At 57.7% G+C, this 19,610-nt stretch overlaps 3 protein-coding genes across 7 annotated transcripts in view; 1 reads left to right on the forward strand and 2 right to left on the reverse strand.

Annotated features, from left to right (window-relative positions):
* Window positions 1-667: 667 nt before the first annotated feature.
* On the reverse strand, window positions 668-4,070 carry LOC130685071 (ral guanine nucleotide dissociation stimulator-like 2). The gene is made up of 7 exons (XM_057508264.1): window positions 3,953-4,070; window positions 3,163-3,228; window positions 2,748-2,819; window positions 2,218-2,262; window positions 1,803-1,924; window positions 1,588-1,694; window positions 668-1,220 (listed from the first exon to the last, which is right to left on the reverse strand). Exons 4-7 carry the CDS (start codon window positions 2,251-2,253, stop codon window positions 1,120-1,122), a joined length of 366 nt encoding a protein of 121 aa, XP_057364247.1. The 5' UTR covers window positions 2,254-2,262; window positions 2,748-2,819; window positions 3,163-3,228; window positions 3,953-4,070; the 3' UTR covers window positions 668-1,119.
* Window positions 4,071-4,399: 329 nt separating this feature from the next.
* LOC130685072 (ral guanine nucleotide dissociation stimulator-like) lies at window positions 4,400-5,503 on the reverse strand. Its single transcript, XM_057508265.1, has 2 exons — window positions 4,924-5,503; window positions 4,400-4,612 (listed from the first exon to the last, which is right to left on the reverse strand). The coding sequence occupies exons 1-2, from the start codon at window positions 5,077-5,079 to the stop codon at window positions 4,400-4,402; spliced, it is 369 nt and encodes a 122-aa protein (XP_057364248.1). The 5' UTR covers window positions 5,080-5,503.
* An 8,868-nt stretch (window positions 5,504-14,371) lies between these two features.
* The window catches only part of COG2 (component of oligomeric golgi complex 2), a 40,519-nt gene continuing 35,280 nt past the window's right edge, over window positions 14,372-19,610 (forward strand). For all 5 annotated transcript variants that reach the window (XM_057486419.1, XM_057486422.1, XM_057486421.1 and 2 more), the window contains exon 1: window positions 14,372-14,566. In XM_057486419.1, coding sequence (XP_057342402.1) covers window positions 14,375-14,566 — 192 coding nt within the window. In that variant the 5' untranslated portion in view covers window positions 14,372-14,374. The remainder of the gene's footprint in view (window positions 14,567-19,610) is intronic.

Here is a 19,610-nt window from a genome sequence, read left to right on the forward strand (position 1 = left end):
CCCAATGGAAGGAGTGCACCTCTTGGAGGTGCTTTGAGAGACCAAGTTCAACGTTTTTGAAAAGGAATTTTCTGGAATGTGTGGAGCAGCTGTGTCTCATTAAATGGGACACTGCTAGACTGATGCCCTGCAGCCCTGGGATCTACTTGGCTACATCTGCAGTGCTGTTCAAGACGTGAAGAGACACCCTAGGGCTTCTAATCAACAAGTTTTGGTGTCTGATCATAATCTATAGGTGACAGGAAATAAGGTTCAGTTTCTGTTTGAACAGGCCTCCCCAGTGTTGCCAAGGTGTGCCAGCCTGCAGCTTAGAGCACCCCACTCTTCCTGAGCACCTTATGGGGGGAGGACAGAGGATGGAGGACAACCTGGTGGAGGTCAGGGCCACCCTGCATTCAGAGAGTTTTAGGGCTCAGGATGGCGGGGGTTGGGGCACACGATGTCTGCATGAGGGGCAGAGCTTTGAGAAGAAAGAGCAGGGTGGGATCAGTCCGTTCATCATTTATTACATTCTGCACAGGGATGACCCGAACCCCCAGTAAACCATTAACATCAGAGACAACACCCAGACCACACTGCGCCTGGGGAGGCTATTTCTCAGGGATGAGGGGAGGGAGTTGCACAGGCGGCTCCCCTATAAGCAAGCCCCAGGACGCTGTGACAGCCGGCCACCCCTGTGGCCACCCCTGCGTTCTCAGATGCCTCTGCTGGGCACCCAGGGGGCCACGGTCCCATGCAGCCCTGTGCCGTGTCCATGTCCATCCCGGGAAAGGCCAGGCCTGGGGAGGACGGCCCCCAGCTCTTCCTGCAACCCTGTGGCTATGACTCGGTGGCTGACGGTGCCCAGGCAGGAGTTGGCGTCATGGCGGGAGGCCACCTGCACAAAGGGGAACATCCTCCACACGGTGGGGCGGCTCGCCTCTGTCCAGCGGGTAACGAGCAGGAGGACGACACAGCAGGAAAGCGGCCAGATTGGCCGCAGCTACATACATACGGGTCCTTGAGGATGCAGAGGTAGTCTGGGGAGCTGCTCGAGTCTGCCGACGGAGGAGGTGCCAGAGCACCTGCCGCAGCAGAGGCTCAGGATGAGCAGCGGGAGGAAGAGGGGCAGCAAGCAGACTAGGGTCCTGGGGCACCAGGTGCCGCCGGCCCAAAGGAGAAGAAGCTCTCCTCTGCATGCAGCCAGGACACGAGCAGGGCCGAGGGCCCGATGACAGCAGCTACAGGACCATGCGGGTGAACAGAAGAGGCAGGTTATCCCAGGATCCCCCCACTATCCTGCTTCCACCCCGTCCGTGCTGTGCTCTGTGCTCTGGGCCCTGTGCAGAGGGTCCTGTCAATCACCACACCCAGGGGGTCCCTGTCACAGGAAGGCTCCTGAGCGTCACCTACTCACAGAGGAGGAGGCTGGGTCCCAGAGGGGGAGGAGAACCACCCTTCGGTCTGACAGGACTGGTCGCCCGTGGAGCTGGGATCCCAGCCTCACCGGTCTGTAGGACGCCCCCACACCGAACACGGCCCGAAGCTTCCCTGAGGCTGGGGGGCAGCCCACCCCTTGCCGATGATCGCCCCAGCCCAGAAACTCACCTGGCCCTGGCCAGTAAGTTAACATATTGCACCACCCGGAGGCCGGTAACACTCCCTTTCTGCGGGCCTCCTGGCCTGGGGGCTCCAGCTGGCAGGACAGGCTGTAGCTGCAGGACAGAGGGCCACCTGTGAGCCCCTGGAGCCACACGTCAGGGGGCCCTTCTCCCAGAGCCTGCCGGCAGCTGCACCCCACACCTGACTCCTGCCGGCCTCACCTCTCCTCCTCATCCAGGGGCTCCACGGCCTGGAAAAAGGACACGAAGCGCTCCTCGGGCTCCAGGTCGTACAGCCCAGCCAAGCGCTTATGGAGCATGATCTCCAGTCGGAGGGTAGTGACCTGGGGGCAGAGGAAAGGCAAGATGCAGACAAGGGGGGGGTGAAGAGTGGGGCACTGGGATGGTCCCGGACCTCTGCTCACACGGGAACCTGCCTTCCCTCCAATGCCATCCAGCCCTGCCTGTTCCCACTGTTGGGTCTCCAGCTCCTCCTCCAGGAAGGAGGCCTTGATGCCACCCCCCACCTGACAAAACCTGTAGTGTCCTCAGCTCTGCGTGTCTTAACTCTCTCAAGACACGTTAGACCCAGGGGATGACAGGGTCCTGCCCAGGGGGTCTTGACTCCATCCCTCACCTTCTGTGACTTGGCATTCAACTGTCTCTCTCTCATCCCATCACCCTGAAAGGCAGGAAGGCAATAAAAGTACATCAGAAACAGCCCCCGGAGCCAAGAATGAGGCTGGAACGTCCCCACCCTTTCTCAAGTTGGAGGACCTCCAGGGCCCTCCAAGGGGCAGGCCTTCCCAGAAATAGCACCCGGACCTGGCCCAGGATCGGGGCTACCGAGAAGCGGGGACTGCACTTGGGAGCTGAGGCCAAGCTTCCCACGCAACTGTGTGATGGCGGACAGGGAGACTGGGGCCTCAGGGGGAGACCAGTCCTGCCCAGATGCTGCTCCCTGTAGCCCTCAGCCCCACCTGCCCTGGGGCCAGGACCGGGGCTTAGGTGGGTCCTTCTGGCAGTCCTCTCCAGGAAGCCTAGCTCCTGGGGTGGAGGGTTTCTCAGGATGGGGGGGGACCGGTGCTGAGAGGTCCAGGCACATGGGGGCTCTCTCCTCTCTAAAGCCTACCACCCTGCCCCCTGTGCCCTGCTGGGCTCACTCACGTCCTCATTATATTCCGGGAGTTGGTCTACGGGCACATCACGCAGAAATAATCCGAGAAACGGGACCACGCCCTGTGGCACCGGAGTGGGGAGGTGATGAGTCCCCACCTGCCTCAGGGGCGCCCACAGAGCCTACCCTGAACCCCACACCCGCCGCCCCCAGCTCCCTTGGACCACCCTGTGCTGGCTCCCTTGCTTCCCATCGCCCTGCTCTCCCCTCCTGGGCCCTCGCGGGGGTGGCTTTTGGCCAATCCCAGGACCTGTGGTCCCTGCACCTGTCCTCCAAATTCTCCCTGGACCCAGCTGCTCTCACCCTCCTCCTGGTCACCCCAGTGCTGGCAGCTCAAGGCTGGTGGCACCGGAGGAGGTGCAGGGTCGACCCCACCGCCCAAAACCTGCGCCACGCCACTCTCACCTGCTTCTTCCTATTCTGGGATCTGCTGGGGACACACAGCTGTTGCTTCACGATGGCCCTCGCCTCCTGCAAGGTCCAAGACACTCAGGTGCTCGTGCTCCCCTCCCACGTGGCCTCCCACAACCAGACCGTGGTTGATGGATGCCTTGCCCGAACCCCCTGGCACCCATGCTGTCCCCACCTCCAGCAGGCTCTCGGCCTAGAGCGACCCCAGTTCCAGCGCACACTCATACTCATGGGTGTCCTTGGACCACGGCCGCCACCCTGAGAGGGTCAGGGGAGGTCCCTCTGCCTGCCGGGGTGCCCTGAGCACTCACTGTCACCTGGCTATCAGCACGGCTCCCCTCACACCACCAGGTGGGTTCGCCACTACGCTGAAGCCCTTCTTGTGCTCCCTGGACCCTGCTCACCTGGGAGGCCCACACCCCAGGGTGACGGCAACCCTCCATGTCCAGATGAGGAGCCCGAGGCCACAGAGGGGCAGTGACAGGCTCAGGGGACCCAGGGGAGAAGCCGACCTTGCTCAGCCACAGGCCCCAACCCTGCTGCAGACCCCACGACAGCTCCAGCCCTGACTGGGGCCTGTCCTCTGGGTCCTCACTAGATGCCAGGCCCCCAGTCAAGTGGAACCAGGGAGGGAGACAGACGGGGGCCTGGGGGACTCTACTATCCCCATCAGCTTCCCCCTCTCACCCCGCACACCTTGAGTCTTCACCAAAGCTGTGCCACAGCACGGCAGAGGACTCGCCCCAAGGACCCCCTCCCTTCCAGACCTCTAGCCTCCGTTTACCTCGAGGAGCCACTCTCTGTTAGCCTTCTCGTCCGTCTTCTGAAGCTTTTTATAGATCCTGGAGCTCTTCCTAAGCGGAGGGGAGAGGAGGAGGGAGAAACATGGCCAGCAGGGGGAGAGTTTGGGTGCAGACACGTTTTCCTGGGGCACCCGGGAGATCCACCAGCCTGCATGAGGCTTTCCACCACAGCCCTGGGCCCTGGGGAATCCGGGGCCGGGGGAGGGCGTTGCGTGTTTCCCCCCAGGGCCTCCATTCCCAGTTCTCCTGGGGGCCAATCTGCTTTGGGCCAAGTCTCTGTCCTTGCGGCAGGGACCTCGTGCTGCAGAGCACAAGCTCAAGGTCTCCAATGGGCTTAAACCCACACCTGACATTGAAGGAAACTGATTCCTGCAGGGGTACCCCTGGCCTAACCCACAGGGGGGCCCAAGAGCCCACCATCCCTGCCCCTAGGCTCTGCCGCCTCCCAGGAAGTCCCAGCCCACTGAGGGACACTGCAAGATGTAGGGGTGTCCCTGTCCACTCAGGAGCCCTGGTCCCAGGGACAGGACTACCCACCAGGAAACACGTCTCCAGGTGCTTCCCAGGCGAAGTATGGCACGGCTCCGCAGGCCCACGAGAATGGCACGGAGGGCAGCGAAGTTCTTGAGGGCCAGACACTCCTGGGAGGGAAGACAGAGCTGAGAGCGTGGCCTGCTTCTCTGCTTCTGTCCCCCCATGAACTCCTGTCCTTAAGAAGACAGACACCCAGGGAGCCCAGCACACCTGGTACGTGATGAGCAGCCCTCCTGGGTGGAGGACTGCAGCTCAACTAAAGGAAGGGGCCAGGGATGGCTGTCCCACCCCTGGGACCTGCGAGTCCACGTCCTCATGCCCCTGGCACGAGGGGCTCAGGGAACATGCAGGGCAGACCACAGACAACCATCCTGAGAGTTGGCAAAGGAGGGACCCCAGGGGCCGTCCCATGACACACCTTGGCCACCCGGATCCAGAACTCCACCACTTGGGCCCTGTCCTGGGCAGTCATGGTCAGGGTCCCGAGGCAGGAGGAGATGACCAAGCTAACCATGGCATCGAATTGCCTGATGACCATTTGCACGTTGGGGGCCAGGAGCTCAATGCCTCCCATCAGTGGCTGGCTCTCTAAGTAGGCCTTGCATTCGTCATAGTCAACCTTGCTGTACAGCCCCTGGGGATGACAAGGGGTGTCATCCAGCTGTGCCCCTGGTGCCCCTGTTCCCAAGCAGAGTCACCGGTCAGAGCTGGAGCCCAGGCAGCTGGGGATGTGCTGTGAGCCTTGTGGCCATCTGGGCTTCAGACCACGTCCACTGAGGCGCCCGGGACCGGATGCCCAGGACACTAGAGTGGTGGGGAATGGAGGGGTTCTGCTCACAGGCATCCTCACTCACCTCCTCGCTGAGGCACAAGGCAGCTCACGCCTGCCCAACCTGGGGCATCTGCCTCCCATTCTGCCACCCTGTGGATCCCACTACCCACTCAGGTGCAGTTACCACCAAAACAACAGCACCCAGGGTCTTTGTTGGTGTCCGTGTCTCCCACGCAGTCAGGTCCATGGCAGGGGCCTCTGAAGCATGGAGGCCATGCAAACTTGCCAGGCCAATGGCCCGAGGACCTAAGGCCCTGGCAGCACCTCCCTGAGCACCCCTCCCCTGCCCTGCCCCTCCCATGCTGACCAGGCCCTGCCCACTTTCCCTCCTCTCCACCTAATTGGTCTGCAAGGACCCCTAAGTGCCAGCCCTACTGTCCCCGTGTGGTCAGTGAAGGCTTGGGGGCGAGGAGAGTCTCTCAGGGCACATGGTGAGTCCATGGGGAATCTGGGACGTGGGCCCAGATCACAGGAGTCCACGTCAGGGGCGGCAAGTGTGGGGCAGCCCGTGACCCAGGAAGGCCCACCCCCAGCCCCAAGAGCCCGCTCCACTCACCGCACACATCAGGGTCAGCTGCTCGGCTACCAGGTGGGCAGGGAACTGCAGGATGGTCCGCTCCTCCTTCCTCGGCACGTCCCGGGTGATCGTGACACAGGGCCTGGTGGGCTCCGGGTCTGACTCTGGCTCTGCCGGGCCTGGTGCCATTCCTGCAGGTGTCATGGGACCCGGGCCCGAGGCCTCATGGGGCTCCAGCTCAGGGCCTGCCTCCAGGGCTGAGGCCGCTGCTGGGACATCCTCCGGCTCTGCAGGGGCTGAAGCAGGTGACACCGGCCGTAGCTCCAGCCCAGGGGACTCAGGGAGCTCCTGGACGGGCTCCAGCCACGAAGCCGGCCCTCCCTGTGTCTCTGGAGCCAGCTGCGTCTGCCGTGGGTCTGGAGCAGGACACAGAGAAAGGGTCACCCCGGGGCTGATTACCCACCCCTTACAATGACAGAAAAGCCCTTACTGCCTTGAAGGGAACCCCAGTCCGGGGAGCCCACCCTAGACGGTCCCCTGGCTGCAGCCACTCACCTTTCAGCTCTGCCACCGTGGGCCCCAGGTGCTCCTCCTGGACCAAGTGGTGGAGGACTTGGTCCTCCAGGGTGGTTGAAGGCTGGCTGCCAGGGACGATGTTGGGCCCATGCTCGGGCTCCCAGGCAAGGTGCCTAGCCCGTCCCGTCCTGGGGCTGGAGGAAGGCCAGGGGGTGGCAGAGTAAGAAGCCTGGTCTTCCCAGCCACACTGCCCTCCCGGCCCACCCTCGTGTGGGGCTGCCCACTGTGCACTCCCCTGCCTGTCCAGGCACCTGCCCCTCCCCCTTCCTGACCCTGCGTGTGTCCTGGGACCCCATTCTCTCCCATCCTCCCGAATAGGAAGTCCCCAGTCGTCAGCCTGCCCAGGGGAATCTGAAGATGAGTGACCTGCTAGACTCTGCTGTGGACACATAGGGCTCCAGCTCAGGGCCTGGCTCCGGGGCTGGGGCCACTCCTGGGAGATCCTCTGGCTCTGCAGGGGCTGAAGCAGGTGACACCGACTGTAGCTCCAGCCCAGGGGACTCAGGGAGCTCCTGGACGGGCTCCAGCCACGAAGCCGGGCCTCCCTGTGTCTCTGGAGCCAGCTGCGTCTGCCGTGGGTCTGGAGCAGGACACAGAGAAAGGGTCACCCCGGGGCTGATTCCCCGCCCCTTACAATGACAGAAAAGCCCTCACTGTCTTAAAGGGAACCCCAGTCCGGGAAGCCCACCCTAAACGGTCCCCTGGCTGCAGCCACTCACCTTCCAGCTCTGCCACCGTGGGCCCCAGGTGCTCCTCCTGGACCAAGTGGTGGAGGACTTGGCCCACCAGGATGGATGAAAGCTGGCTGGCATAGATGATGCTGGGCACACTCTCGGGCTCCCAGGCAAGGCGCCTAGCCCGTCCCATCCCGGGGCTGGAGGAAGGCCGGGGGGTGGCAGAGTAAGAAGCCTGGTCTTACCTGCCACACTGTCCTCCCAGCCCACCCTCGTGTGGGGCTGCCCGCTGTGCACTCCCCTGCCTGTCCAGGCACCTGCCTCTCCCCCTTCCTGACCCTGGGTGTGTCCTGGGACCCCATTCTCTCCCATCCTCCCGAATAGGAAGTCCCCAGTTGTCAGCCTGCCCAGGGGAATCTGAAGATGAGTGACCTGCTAGACTCTGCTGTGGACACATAGGGCTCCAGCTCAGGGCCTGGCTCCGGGGCTGGGGCCACTCCTGGGAGATCCTCTGGCTCTGCAGGGGCTGAAGCAGGTGACACCGACTGTAGCTCCAGCCCAGGGGACTCAGGGAGCTCCTGGACAGGCTCCAGCCACGAAGCCAGGCCTCCCTGTGTCTCTGGAGCCAGCTGCATCTGCCGTGGGTCTGGAGCAGGACACAGAGAAAGGGTCACCCCAGGGCTGATTCCCCGCCCCTTACAATGACAGAAAAGCCCTCACTGCCTTGAAGGGAACCCCAGTCCGGGAAGCCCACCCTAGACGGTCCCCTGGCTGCAGCCACTCACCTTCCAGCTCTGCCACCGTGGGCCCCAGGTGCTCCTCCTGGACCAAGTGGTGGAGGACTTGGCCCAGCAGGATCGATGAAAGCTGGCTGGCATAGATGTTGCTGGGCCCATGCTCGGGCTCCCAGGCAAGGCGCCTAGCCCGTCCCGTCCTGGGGCTGGAGGAAGGCCGGGGGGTGGCAGAGTGAGAAGCCTGGTCTTCCCAGCCACACTGCCCTCCCGGCACCCCCTCGTGTGGGGCTGCCCGCTGTGCACTCCCCTGCCTGTCCAGGCACCTGCCCCTCCCCCTTCCTGACCCTGCGTGTGTCCTGGGACCCCATCCTCTCCCATCCTCCCGAATAGGAAGTCCCCAGTTATCAGCCCGCCCATGGGAATCTGCAGATGAGTGACCTGCTAGACTCTGCTGTGGACACATAGGGCTCCAGCTCAGGGCCTGGCTCCGGGGCTGGGGCCACTCCTGGGAGATCCTCTGGCTCTGCAGGGGCTGAAGCAGGTGACACCGACTGTAGCTCCAGCCCAGGGGACTCAGGGAGCTCCTGGACGGGCTCCAGCCACGAAGCCGGGCCTCCCTGTGTCTCTGGAGCCAGCTGCGTCTGCCGTGGGTCTGGAGTGGAACACAGAGAAAAGGTCACCCCAGGCCGGATTCCCCACCCCTTACAATGACAGAAAAGCCCTCACTGCCTTGAAGGGAACCCCAGTCCGGGAAGCCCACCCTAGACGGTCCCCTGGCTGCAGCCACTCACCTTTCAGCTCTGCCACCGTGGGCCCCAGGTGCTCCTCCTGGACCAAGTGGTGGAGGACTTGGCCCTCCAGGGTGGTTGAAGGCTGGCTGCCAGGGACGATGTTGGGCCCATGCTCGGGCTCCCAGGCAAGGCGCCTAGCCCGTCCCATCCCGGGGCTGGAGGAAGGCCGGGGGGTGGCAGAGTAAGAAGCCTGGTCTTACCCGCCACACTGTCCTCCCGGCCCACCCTCGTGTGGGGCTGCCCGCTGTGCACTCCCCTGCCTGTCCAGGCACCTGCCCCTCCCCCTTCCTGACCCTGCGTGTGTCCTGGGACCCCATCCTCTCCCATCCTCCCGAATAGGAAGTCCCCAGTTGTCAGCCCGCCCATGGGAATGAGTGACCTACTGGCTTCTGCTGTGCTCCCCCTGCCCCAAGCCCCAAACTCCTCCTCCCCCCATTCTGTGAGATGTGCAGCACCCCCTGTGGACCCAGTGAATTCTCACATTTTCAGTTCCTCCTCTGGCCCCTCGTCATGCCCCCCGTTACATTTGGAGGCCGTGAGGGCATCCACCATGATGCTCCCCGGCAGTGACCTGCGGATGACACCTGAAGTGACTGCCTGACTCCACACGAGACAGGGTCCCAGTGCTGTGTCTGCCTCCTTCACTCAGTTATGCTAAGTGTCCCCAAAGGGTCTGCACAAAGTGGGTGCTGCATACCTATTGTTGCTGATGGAAGTCCTACCCGAACCTTCCCAGGTACCCCTCTGCTGCCCCCCAGAGGTCCCTCATGTGGCCACGGTGAGGACAACGACCGGGCCCAGCTACAGGGAATCGCGAGCCTCCGTTCCAAAGGCTCATTTCCAAATGAGCTAGGCTTCAGGCCACTGACGGGTGAGGGCAAGGGCTTTTCATCGGGTACAGAGAAGCCCCGAAGTGGCCCTGCTTGGCCGGCAGTCCTTCTACCCTGCGGTGCACCAGGGGAGCCCCTCTAATTCTCCTCCCGTGTTCCCCGTGGGCACCCTAACAGGCTCACCGCCAGCCACCCTGCCTGTCAGACGAGCACGCTGTGGCTCAGACACACTCAAGAGACACCGCGGGCAGTGGGCAGAGGCCCGACTGTGCAAAGGAGGGGGAGGATGCTCACCGGGGGAGCCGCTGCCCCGTGGTCGGGTGGGCAGCGTCCTCGGGAGGGAGTGTGGACTCAGGAGCGCTCCTGCTGGTGTTTGGAGCTGGTTCCACTCCTGCTGTGCGCTTTCTCCCCTTCCTCCTCACGCCTGTCCGGGGAGCCCTGCGCTTGGGGACCTCAGTCCCATGGTCAGTTGGCTCAGGTTCACGCTGAGGGGGGCAGCAGGGATATAGTCAGTGGGAAACCCAGGAACCACCAGGACAAGGGAGGTTTGTAGCTCACCCGAGAGCCCCCAGCCCCCTGGGATGCGAGCAAGGAGAGGCACAGGGTGCCCCCGGGAGCGAGGTTCCAGGCCCTCTGGAGTGGGCCTGTCGGCCCCTCTCGTGGGGCAGCCCTGGGAGGGCCCTGGCAGGTTGCCAGGTGTGGAGCGGGTTCCTGGGTGTAGACAGCCTGCCCCGGGCCCAGGGAGATGGGGTAGGTGAGTCCATCCACCAGCTCCTCCTCGCTCCCCAGGGTGGAGCTCTGCGAAGCCGGGGCCTGGTAGCTGGGGAGGAGGCACCCGGGGATGCCTGGACCTCCCCGCAGGGGGCAATGTGGGCCCCAAACCTGACCGGAGATCAGGCACACAGGGCCATCTGCGTAGACATCCAGTCCCTCAGGGAAGGAGAGGACACCCCGGGCTCAGGACTAACACGTGGGTGGAAGTGCCTGGTCCCAACACTCACCTCCACGTCCCGAATGCTGAGACCAGCGCTGGGACACTGACTGCCCCGCCAGGGGGCCACCTCCTCACAACATGCTCCCACCCAAGAATGGCCCCCTTCCTCCCCAGCCTTCCGTCCCACCCATGCCCCACACCCACCGCAGACACACGTTAGGGGCCGGGGATGGGCCCGCTCTGGGCTGCCCTGAGTTACCTCGGGGCTCCTCGGGAGACACGGACAGAGGCGGTGGAGGAGGTCACTGAGCCAGCGCCCCCGGCGAGCAGGAAGACCCTCCCTCTCGGCTTCCCTGACTCCCATGCCTTCAGAAGGCTCCGCACAACAAGACCGCATGTTGCTCTGTCGAGCGCCTCCGGTCAAGTGAGCAGGAGTGGGTTCTGCCTCCAGGAGGTGGGTTCTGTCCGGGTCACAATTCAGCTTCTACTGGGCGTGTCATCAGAGACATCACTTCCTGAAGGTTCCATTTCATGGGCCCCTCCCTGTATTCAGACACGCCCACATGCCCCTCTGGGCTGCTGACTGCCCACCCTCCTGGCCCTTGCCAGGCATGAGTACACAAATCTCCACCAGAGCCCTCCCCACGCTCTTTGGCAACATCACCTGGTCCCAGCCCTGAGGAGACAAGCTGAGCTCAGGCCGCTTTTTCTCACCAGTTCCCTGTCCTGCTGAAGCCAGCATCTCCCAGGACCTGCCCAACATCCCAACCTGCACAGGAGGGTCATGTCAGACATTCCTCCCTAGGGACATCCCCAGGGATACATGGATGACACCTCCAGCCCCTGGGGGCTGGTGTCACGTGTGTCTGATGCGCAGACTCAGAGATGGAAGAATGCCAACCAGGCTTGGCATGGAGCGTGGAACATCACGCAAGTCAGGCCGGGGTCCGGGCCTTGTGATCTTGGGCAAGTCGGTCTCATGCTAGGCCTTTTTCACGTGTGCACCTGAAGGGGTGGCAATGAGAGGAGATCCAGGTGTTGCCTTCTACTGCCTTCCACCTTCCAAAGGTCCAGGTTGCTCTCAAACTAGGTGCTTTTCAGACCAATCAGTAAATGGGTCAGAGTAGCACACTGGAAATGACTTCTATGCTGCCTCTGAAATCTGGGGTGGTCCACCAGGCTGCTGTGCATTTTGGAGGGGAGAGGGGAGAGGGGCAGATACCTCATCTTATGCAACACGTTAGAAGGGAGAGCTTAGCATGCCCACACGATAGACTTGTAGAAACTTCTCTAAGATGAAAGAAAGGCCCCTGAATTTTTGTTGGATTTATTTCCCACCTCCTGACACGTGACTGTTCTATCAGTGTGCTTGATAGGTCAGCCCGGGTGGGTCACACTTGTGGCCTGGCCCTGGAGTGGCCCGCTCTGGGCTGCCCTGTGTTACCTCGGGCCTCTCAGGCGACACGGGAGTTGTACTTCCTGATCACTGGGTCCAATCAGCCTAGTATCATCAATGTGATGGGACAGTGGCGTCTTCTGGAAGGAAAAGGAGATGAAGGTTCCTTCTGACTAAATTACAACCTAAGTCTGGAGATCTGATACGCCTCTGAGATAGTTTTCTCTCTCTGCCGGCTGAAAGCTAACTCCCCTGCTGCTCTTTACTGACAGAAACAGAACGAAGAGCATTTTCCTGACCAATACTTACACACTGGGTGCTTGGGGATCAGGTGATGAACGGCGATCTGAGACCCTGATCACATAGACAAGCATGCACTGGCATCTCCAAGAGCCATCTGTTTTCGGAGTAGGCCGGATGAGTGACTTCAACAAGGGTACGTGGAAATCACCACCCCCCCTCCTTCAGATCCTTGGTGGTGACCCCGGTTTCTGGACTCTCTCCTGGAAGGCACTGCTGCTTTCAACGTGTACTTCGGAGGGAATCCTGGAGGCGTGAGCTCGAGCTACCACAGCGCACGAATTCCTTGCCGGCACAGGCGTCTTTGGCTAGCGAGGAGGAGGGCAGGAGCTCTGCGTTCCTCCAGGACAGCTCGGCCTGTGGGCCCGGACACTGATGGAGCGGCACTGCGGGCACTTGGTCGGGGGGCCGCTCCTGGTACCGAAACCCGGTCCTTGTCCCTGAGGTCAAATCACAAAACACAGTGACGAGGTTTTGAAGAAAGGAAAGAATGGTTTATTGATTGCTAGTAAATGAGGGAGTGGCAGACTCCTGCCTGAAAGAACCACCGTCCTCCTGACACCCAAGCGGTCAGGGCTTTTCGAGGAGAAATCGTGGGAGAGGGGCTGGTGTGCAGACACATGAAGCAGCAGCTTTCAAGGGTCCAAGCAGACATTCCTGAACCGATTCACTAGCTTTTTGTTTTCTTTTCTTCTCCTCCTCAGTCCCCTGGGGCAGAATGCTTTTTGAGGCCCGTTTTCTTTGTTATTTTTTTAGGATTGAGATTTTATTTGTTTGGAGCATCAGTACAGATATTTCAATTTGTACACAATTCTTAACGTAAGTACCAAATACCTAAACAATCTTGTAGTGGTTCTTTCCTAAAGTTATTCCAGCAACTTGCTAGCTTAAACTTTGGAGGCAAATTTTCCTTTATCAGTTATCAAATACCATTATCTTCAAATGTTGGTATGCTGTTACATCATTAAAATGCACTAATTCACAATGTTATATCATATACACTACATATGCAAATTTTCAGTCTTTTCATAGCACGTTAACAAATTTAACTAGTAAAAATCGGACTGTGACAACAAGAGATGTTAGGATGCACAAAATCCTGACAGGGAGAGCCAAGGTCAGTGAGTGGTTTTCTTTAAGAAACAATTCTACCAAAAACAACACAGGAGCAGAAGTCGTTTTAAATGTTCGAGATACACTAAATGCACAACTGACTCCAAATTGCCATTTTTGAGTACCGTTTTCAGTGAACTTTGCTGGCCTTAATTCTCTGTCATCCCGCTCATATCTGTTTTCCTGCCTAATACTCCCAAGACTGACCAGCCTCTCTGTAAACATCCCATAGACATGCAAAGAGGCACTTCAGGTCTACAATGGGTGACACCCAGGCAAGGATCCTGGCTATAATTTTCTCCACAGCATCCTGGTCCTTTTAACAAAAAGAGAGAGGTCCTGGTTCAGCCCTTAGTAAACATAGATACTTGACTGGTGGTGGGAGGAAGAATTTCTTCTATCCCTCCAAGTTCCCTTAGCTGGTCTAAGAAACAAATTGACATGAGACAGATTAACAGGAGAAAAAGGAACAAAATTTTATTAAGTAAATACAGGAAAACCATAGACATTCTTTTTTTATGTCCGAATGATATTCCATTGTATATCCACAATTTCATTATCAACTCCTCCCATCAGTGGCTGCTTGGGTTGTTTCCGTATCTTGGCTATTGTAAATAATGCTGCGATAAACATGGTGGGGGAGCGGTGTAGGGCAGGATCTCTTTCTGAATTAGTGTTTTCCTTCGAGAAACGGTCCATACTGCTTTCCATAGTGGCTGCACCAATTTACATTCCTAAGGTCGCTGAGTGCCCCGAGCCTTGCTCACAATGCGCCCCGCCCGGACCGGAGCCCCAAACCGAGCAGGCAGCTCCCCGCAGTAGAGCCCGGCGCAGACACCGCGCCGCCCGCGGCGCCAAGGGGAAGGGCGGAGACCCCAGAGCCCCGGCGGCGTCGCTATTCCTCCCCGCGGAGCAGCCCCGGGAGAAGGCCCTGCCGGAACGCTGCTGCCCGTGCTCCCCGAGCCGAAGGGCGGGAGGGCGCCGGGCCCCTGAGCTCGCGCGGGCCCTGCACAGCTAAGCACCGCCTCCCGGGGCCGCACAAGGCTGCAGGGCCGCCCTCCGCCGCACGGTGGCAGTACGGCGTGCGGCTGCGGTGACGACGTCCCGGTGCCCCTCTTAGCGGCGGCGGGCGCGCGGGGCGCTCGCTCGTTGGCCGCGGCGAGGGCGCTGCCATGTTGGCGGAAGCGGCGCGCCCTGTGCGGTGCGATCAGCGGTGCCCGAACGCGCGGCCCTGGGCTCGGCCTGCGGCTTCGCCTCGCTCGCGTCTCCGCGCTGACAGGAGCGGCCGGCGGATGAAGAGAAGCAGGATGAACCTGCCGCGGGGCCCGGACACGCTGTGCTTCGACAAGGACGAGTTCACGAAGGTACGCCGGGCCCCCGTCCCGGCCCCCCGGCCCCCGTGCGCTCCCGGCCCCCCTACCCCCCGGCCTCTGGTCCCCCGGCCCCCGTGCTCTCCCGGCTCCCCGGTCTCCCGGCCCCCGTGCGCTCCCGCTCTCTGCTCGGCTGCTGCTCGGCCCTGGGCGCGCACACCCCTCGCGCGGCCGCCCCGGAGGGACCTCGCTGCGCTCCGGGGAGTCTCTCGGCCTCAGGTTTGGGCGGGTGCAGCCTGGAAAAAGCACCTGTGTGAAATCGTGCATATTAAGTAAAAAGGCCTGAAAAGTTCTGGGCAAGGGGTTTTGAGCCTAATGTGAAAGCCCCTGTTATAGTACCCGACCCCGATACGGTGCAGTGCAGTCAGGTTGCCAATCCTCTTGCCAGAGAGGAGCTTGTGCACCAGTGCTTTGCGCCTGCAAGCTCAGTTAGTATGTATTGTACGCATCTCTGAGCCCACATTACCTACCCAGGGATCGGGTTGGCGAAAAAAGGCACTTGTGGTAAAGGTTTGAATTGACATTAATCTAGAGCTTCTGGAACGAGCGATTTAAAAGTTTGGAATATTCTTGTAGATTTTATTGCGGTATGCAGAGTAAACCGCTCTTCTATCCTAATACTGCCCTGCTTTATACGGTGAACTTGAAGTTGGTCTGCAGGTAACTGTAGGAAATAAACTTCAGATTAGAAATGTTTCAGAAAAAACAATCGACTGATGATAAAGTTTCATCAGGCACAGTCTTGAAAGCGTCCAAGATTTTAATTAGAGCTCAAAGGAACTTTGCATACCTATTTGGTGTATTCCTCTGAATCTGTACTTTAACCATCAAAAATATATATTTATGTCTAATTTCTAAGGATTGAGGTTTTTGACACCACTTAGTAGCTTGTCTCTGTGTTAAAAAGTTAAAAGTTTTGGCTGAGTAGAAAAAATTTTTGAATTGAGTTTAAATGTCTTACTGTTCTTTTTGATGACCTCAAGTCATAATGTTTATTCTCTTTTTCTGGGTTAGTTAGCCTATCTCTTTTTGATATTTACATTCTGATCACATCTCCAAAACTCTGGTTTTAAAAAGTATTTACATTTGGATCCTCTCTGGTGACCGTACCATTTTTAGAATGTGGGGCTACCTAGAATCAAGAATAGTGGCACTTGTGTTCTTGTACAGTGATGTTTCAGCTAAAGCACTGTGACAACAGGTATGACTTGAATGGGATGTTCGAAGGAGAGTGCAGAGTGAGCTCACAGACGCAGACTCTTGTTCCACTCCCTGGTTGCAGAGCTGCTCTGAAGGGAGGGCAAAGAGAAAGAAAGGTTCTAGATGAGGAGAGGTGCACCGGGAGAAGAAAGCACACAGATCAAGGGCCTCGTTCTGGCTTCTCTGGCTGCCAGAGCCTTGGAATACAGCAAACTGTCCGTCTTTTGACTTCTTCAAGCTTGCCTTGAGCCTAGCACTAGCATTTTTTCTGACTCACTAGCCCCACCATCTTTCTCACACTGAGCTGACAGAATGCCTTTAGTAAAAGCTATTTCAGGAAATAGAAATTTCAAAATGTAAGTTCTTAAGTAGAACTTAGAGGTAGGGAGAGAGCAAACTGGAGAAGTGGCTGAATGCCAGCAATTCCATACTCTCTCATGGCTCTTAAATCTCTGCTCTGACTATGCTATACAGTGCTAATAATTATTATCACTTCATATGAAGAAGAAGAATACATAGAACAGCTGTTCTAAGATGTTGTTGACTTCCTAGGTGGGATCTGGAGATAAAGGTCATTTGCAGTTTGTTTCCTTCAAAGAGACATCAGTTACAGTTCCATGGTGAGATGATGGATGGAGAGCTTGCTTGTCAGGGCTACATTTCTGCATGTGTGTCTCACTCAACACATTTTGTAATCGGATGGATTTTGTGCCTGTGGGAAAGTTAGGAAATGTCAGATTTGCTTTAGGAGAGCTGACTTTCCTTGAAATCCAGTCAGTTGACTGGAAACTCATTAGTCTGCTGAGCTTGACGAGGCCCCGGTAGGACAACGGGAGCAGCGGCTAATTCAGTAAACAGGCATACACTGACCACCTGTGTGCCAGCCATCACTCTAGACATGATGGTACAAAGGTAGATGAAATATAGTTTCATCTTGAGTGTGGTGATAAGAAGAACATCTGTGCCGAGTAACTGCTCGGTCCAGAGTGGCTGGAGTATGGAAGAATGGCCAGGATGGCACTGGAAAGGCAGAAGGGGAGGTGGGCGGGGTCGCAGGTTGTTCTGAGCCTTGTCTATGAGGGGTTTGTCCGGTGGCAGAAAGCTTCTTAAAAAGTTAGTTATGTCAAGGACCCTTATGAGATCAAGTGAGAAATACAGGAGAGGCAAAAGGTTTGTGAAAGATGTAGGTGATCAAAAGGCAGGGGTGGCAGGTGGAAGAATCGCATGATGCAGATGGGGTGGTGACATCAGACTGGTAACTGTCAGCCTCAGAAAAATAGCAAAATCCCTAGAAAGCATTGAATTGAGTTTAAATGTGCAGCCTGGGTTTAATATGCACGATTTCACACAGGCTGACCTCTAATCGATGAAAGAGGATGTAAGATATACTGGTGGTAGAGAGTGGCGTGCTGAGAAAGACAAATCACATTCCTTTGCTGAGGGGTGCTGTTGAAATCAGAGTTGCATTGCAGGCTGTTTCAGCCCATTTTACAGAAAATATAGGGGCCGTCAAATGGGACCTCCGTCTTGCTGGTAGCAGCCCCAGGCTTGTACATGTACCATCCTCCTCCTCGCCTAGTACGTGGAGGGGCCCTCCTCCCCCATCAGGTTGGCTCTTGCAGCCGTGCTGGGAGCCCACCCTCTTGCCCTCTCAGGACCCTGTTTTTATCCCTCCTTCTCTGTAGTCCTTGGCACTGGCTTTCAAACACACTCCCGTAGTCTCTCCTCCTCGCTCCTGCCCCCCCTAGTTACTGCCCTGCCGCTTTTTTCCACGCTGCGGCCAAATTCCCACCTTCAGTCCTAAACTCATTTCATTCTGACTTCTGGCCCGGTCATTTCAATAAACAGTCCTCACCAGTGTTAACAAGGTGTGAGTCAACCCAGCATTCCTTTTTCTCTCTCCATACTTGATCCTGCAGCAGGCCAGATGCTCTCCTCATTGCTTGGTGATTGTCTTCTTGCCTCTCCTGTCTGTCTCCTGTGCACAATTATTCTCCTTCTTGTAGCCATTCAGGGGCCAGCTGTGGGCTCAATCCCACGTCCTCTCCTTTCTCGAGATGATCCTGCATGCAGCTTCAGTGACCGATGGCAGATTTGATCTCTGGCCCAGGTGTCTCCTGAGCACCAGTCCCAAGTACTGAACTTCTCTCCCTGACATTCTCTTCTTGGATATCTTTGTGGCTTCTCAAGCTCATTATGTTCAAAACTGAATTTCTGAACACCTCTTTCCCCCCACACCAGCTTTCTTACCCGTCTCCGTAAATGCTCTGCCGTCCATCTAGTTGTGAGTCTGAAAACCAGGAGTGAGCTCCTCTCTGCATCATCTTCCCAGAGTCCCGCTTGTTACCAAGCCCTGCGGATTTCGGTTCCTAAATACCTCTTGAATCCGTCCACTTCTCCGCGTCTCCTCCTTCGCTGCCCCCACGTTACCATCTCACACCTTTGGGCTGCAGTGGCCCCATTCGCTATCTCCTCACGCCTGTTCTTGCTCCCTTCTAGTCGGTGTTACATTGCAGGCAGGGCGCTCTTAAAGTGCATTCCCAGGCTTTATGTGACAGGTAGCTAGTCCACCTGATCAAAGAAAACATTTTCCAAAGCAGTTGAAAATATTCAAAGTGGCTCATCCACTGTTGGACAGTTTTTACTGGCAGACAGGTTGTTTCTGTGCTGAGCTAGAACCGCCTCCCCTGAACTGTCCCTCAGCTCCTTTCTGAGCCCACACCTCTTAGTGGCTTTGTTGGCACCTGGGCAGGCACACAAAACCCTCTCAATGAAAAGAGCAACTGGGAATCCTCCTGATGGTGACTTTAAGCATCTGCAGTATGTTAACAATCTAGTAGGAGATAAGAGTCATTGAAGCTCCCTGTTCTAATTGGGTGAGTTGGGAATATTGCAACAGGACTGGTGTCCTGGGGTGACCCTGCTCTCCAGGAGCATGCGGACTAGTGGAGACATGAAACAGGGGCAGTGACCAGCTCTTCAGGGCTCCACTGTGGTGCTGGCCTGGAGATGTAGGCCCCGGGCTCAGCTCTGCTGCCTACTGGTATGAGGCAGGGCACACCACTCGCATCCATGGGCCTCAGCTTCCTTGTTAGTAAAATGGGGTGTTGCTTATCTAAATCATCTTTTCAGTCTCTTCCTGCTCTTGACAGTTTGTTTCTGTGAAAGAAAGACACGATAGTCTTTCTGGTTTGCGGATAAGGAAACTGAGGCCCAGTGGTGTCACTGATGTCCCCCAAGTCACACAGCTGGTTGGGGCATCTCCTTATTCCTGGGCTCCAATCCTGGGCAGGTGCTACTATTAATAGTTTCCTTTCCGGAGGCCACTGGCAGCAATGTCAGGAAGTGGGGTGATCAGAGGATCAGCAGGAATAGCCCAGAGGTGGCCCTGAGTCCGTCTGCTGAAGCTCTGCATTTCACCAGTGGGGAAGAAACTGAGGGCTGTGTCTTATTTTAGAAGGAATTCTGACAAGTCTAGTGATCTGGACTCTTGGCCTGTAGGTTAGGTCCAGTTAATATGATGAGGGAAAAGGCGGACTGCTGACAGCAGGAACAGATAGCGGCAGGCAGAAAAGGAGGAAGGAAAGTTTGAAAATAGCAGTCAGTGTTGCCCAGTGCCCTGCGCTCCCATGAGCCACCTGCATTTCCAGTAACCAAGCACCTGCCCTGTAGGTTCATCATTTGACACCAAGTCTTGATAAAATGCTCGAATTCTCTTCAGCATCAGTTTGAGACAAGACATAAACAATACTGTTGACTGCCTGCCACAAAAAATTTGAATTAGCCATATATGGAAGTTAGGCTGCCTTTCATTTTATAGAAAATCTGTATTTGTGAA

Source organism: Manis pentadactyla, chromosome 10, assembly GCF_030020395.1.
Source record: "Manis pentadactyla isolate mManPen7 chromosome 10, mManPen7.hap1, whole genome shotgun sequence".
NCBI classification, from domain to species: Eukaryota; Metazoa; Chordata; class Mammalia; order Pholidota; family Manidae; genus Manis; species Manis pentadactyla.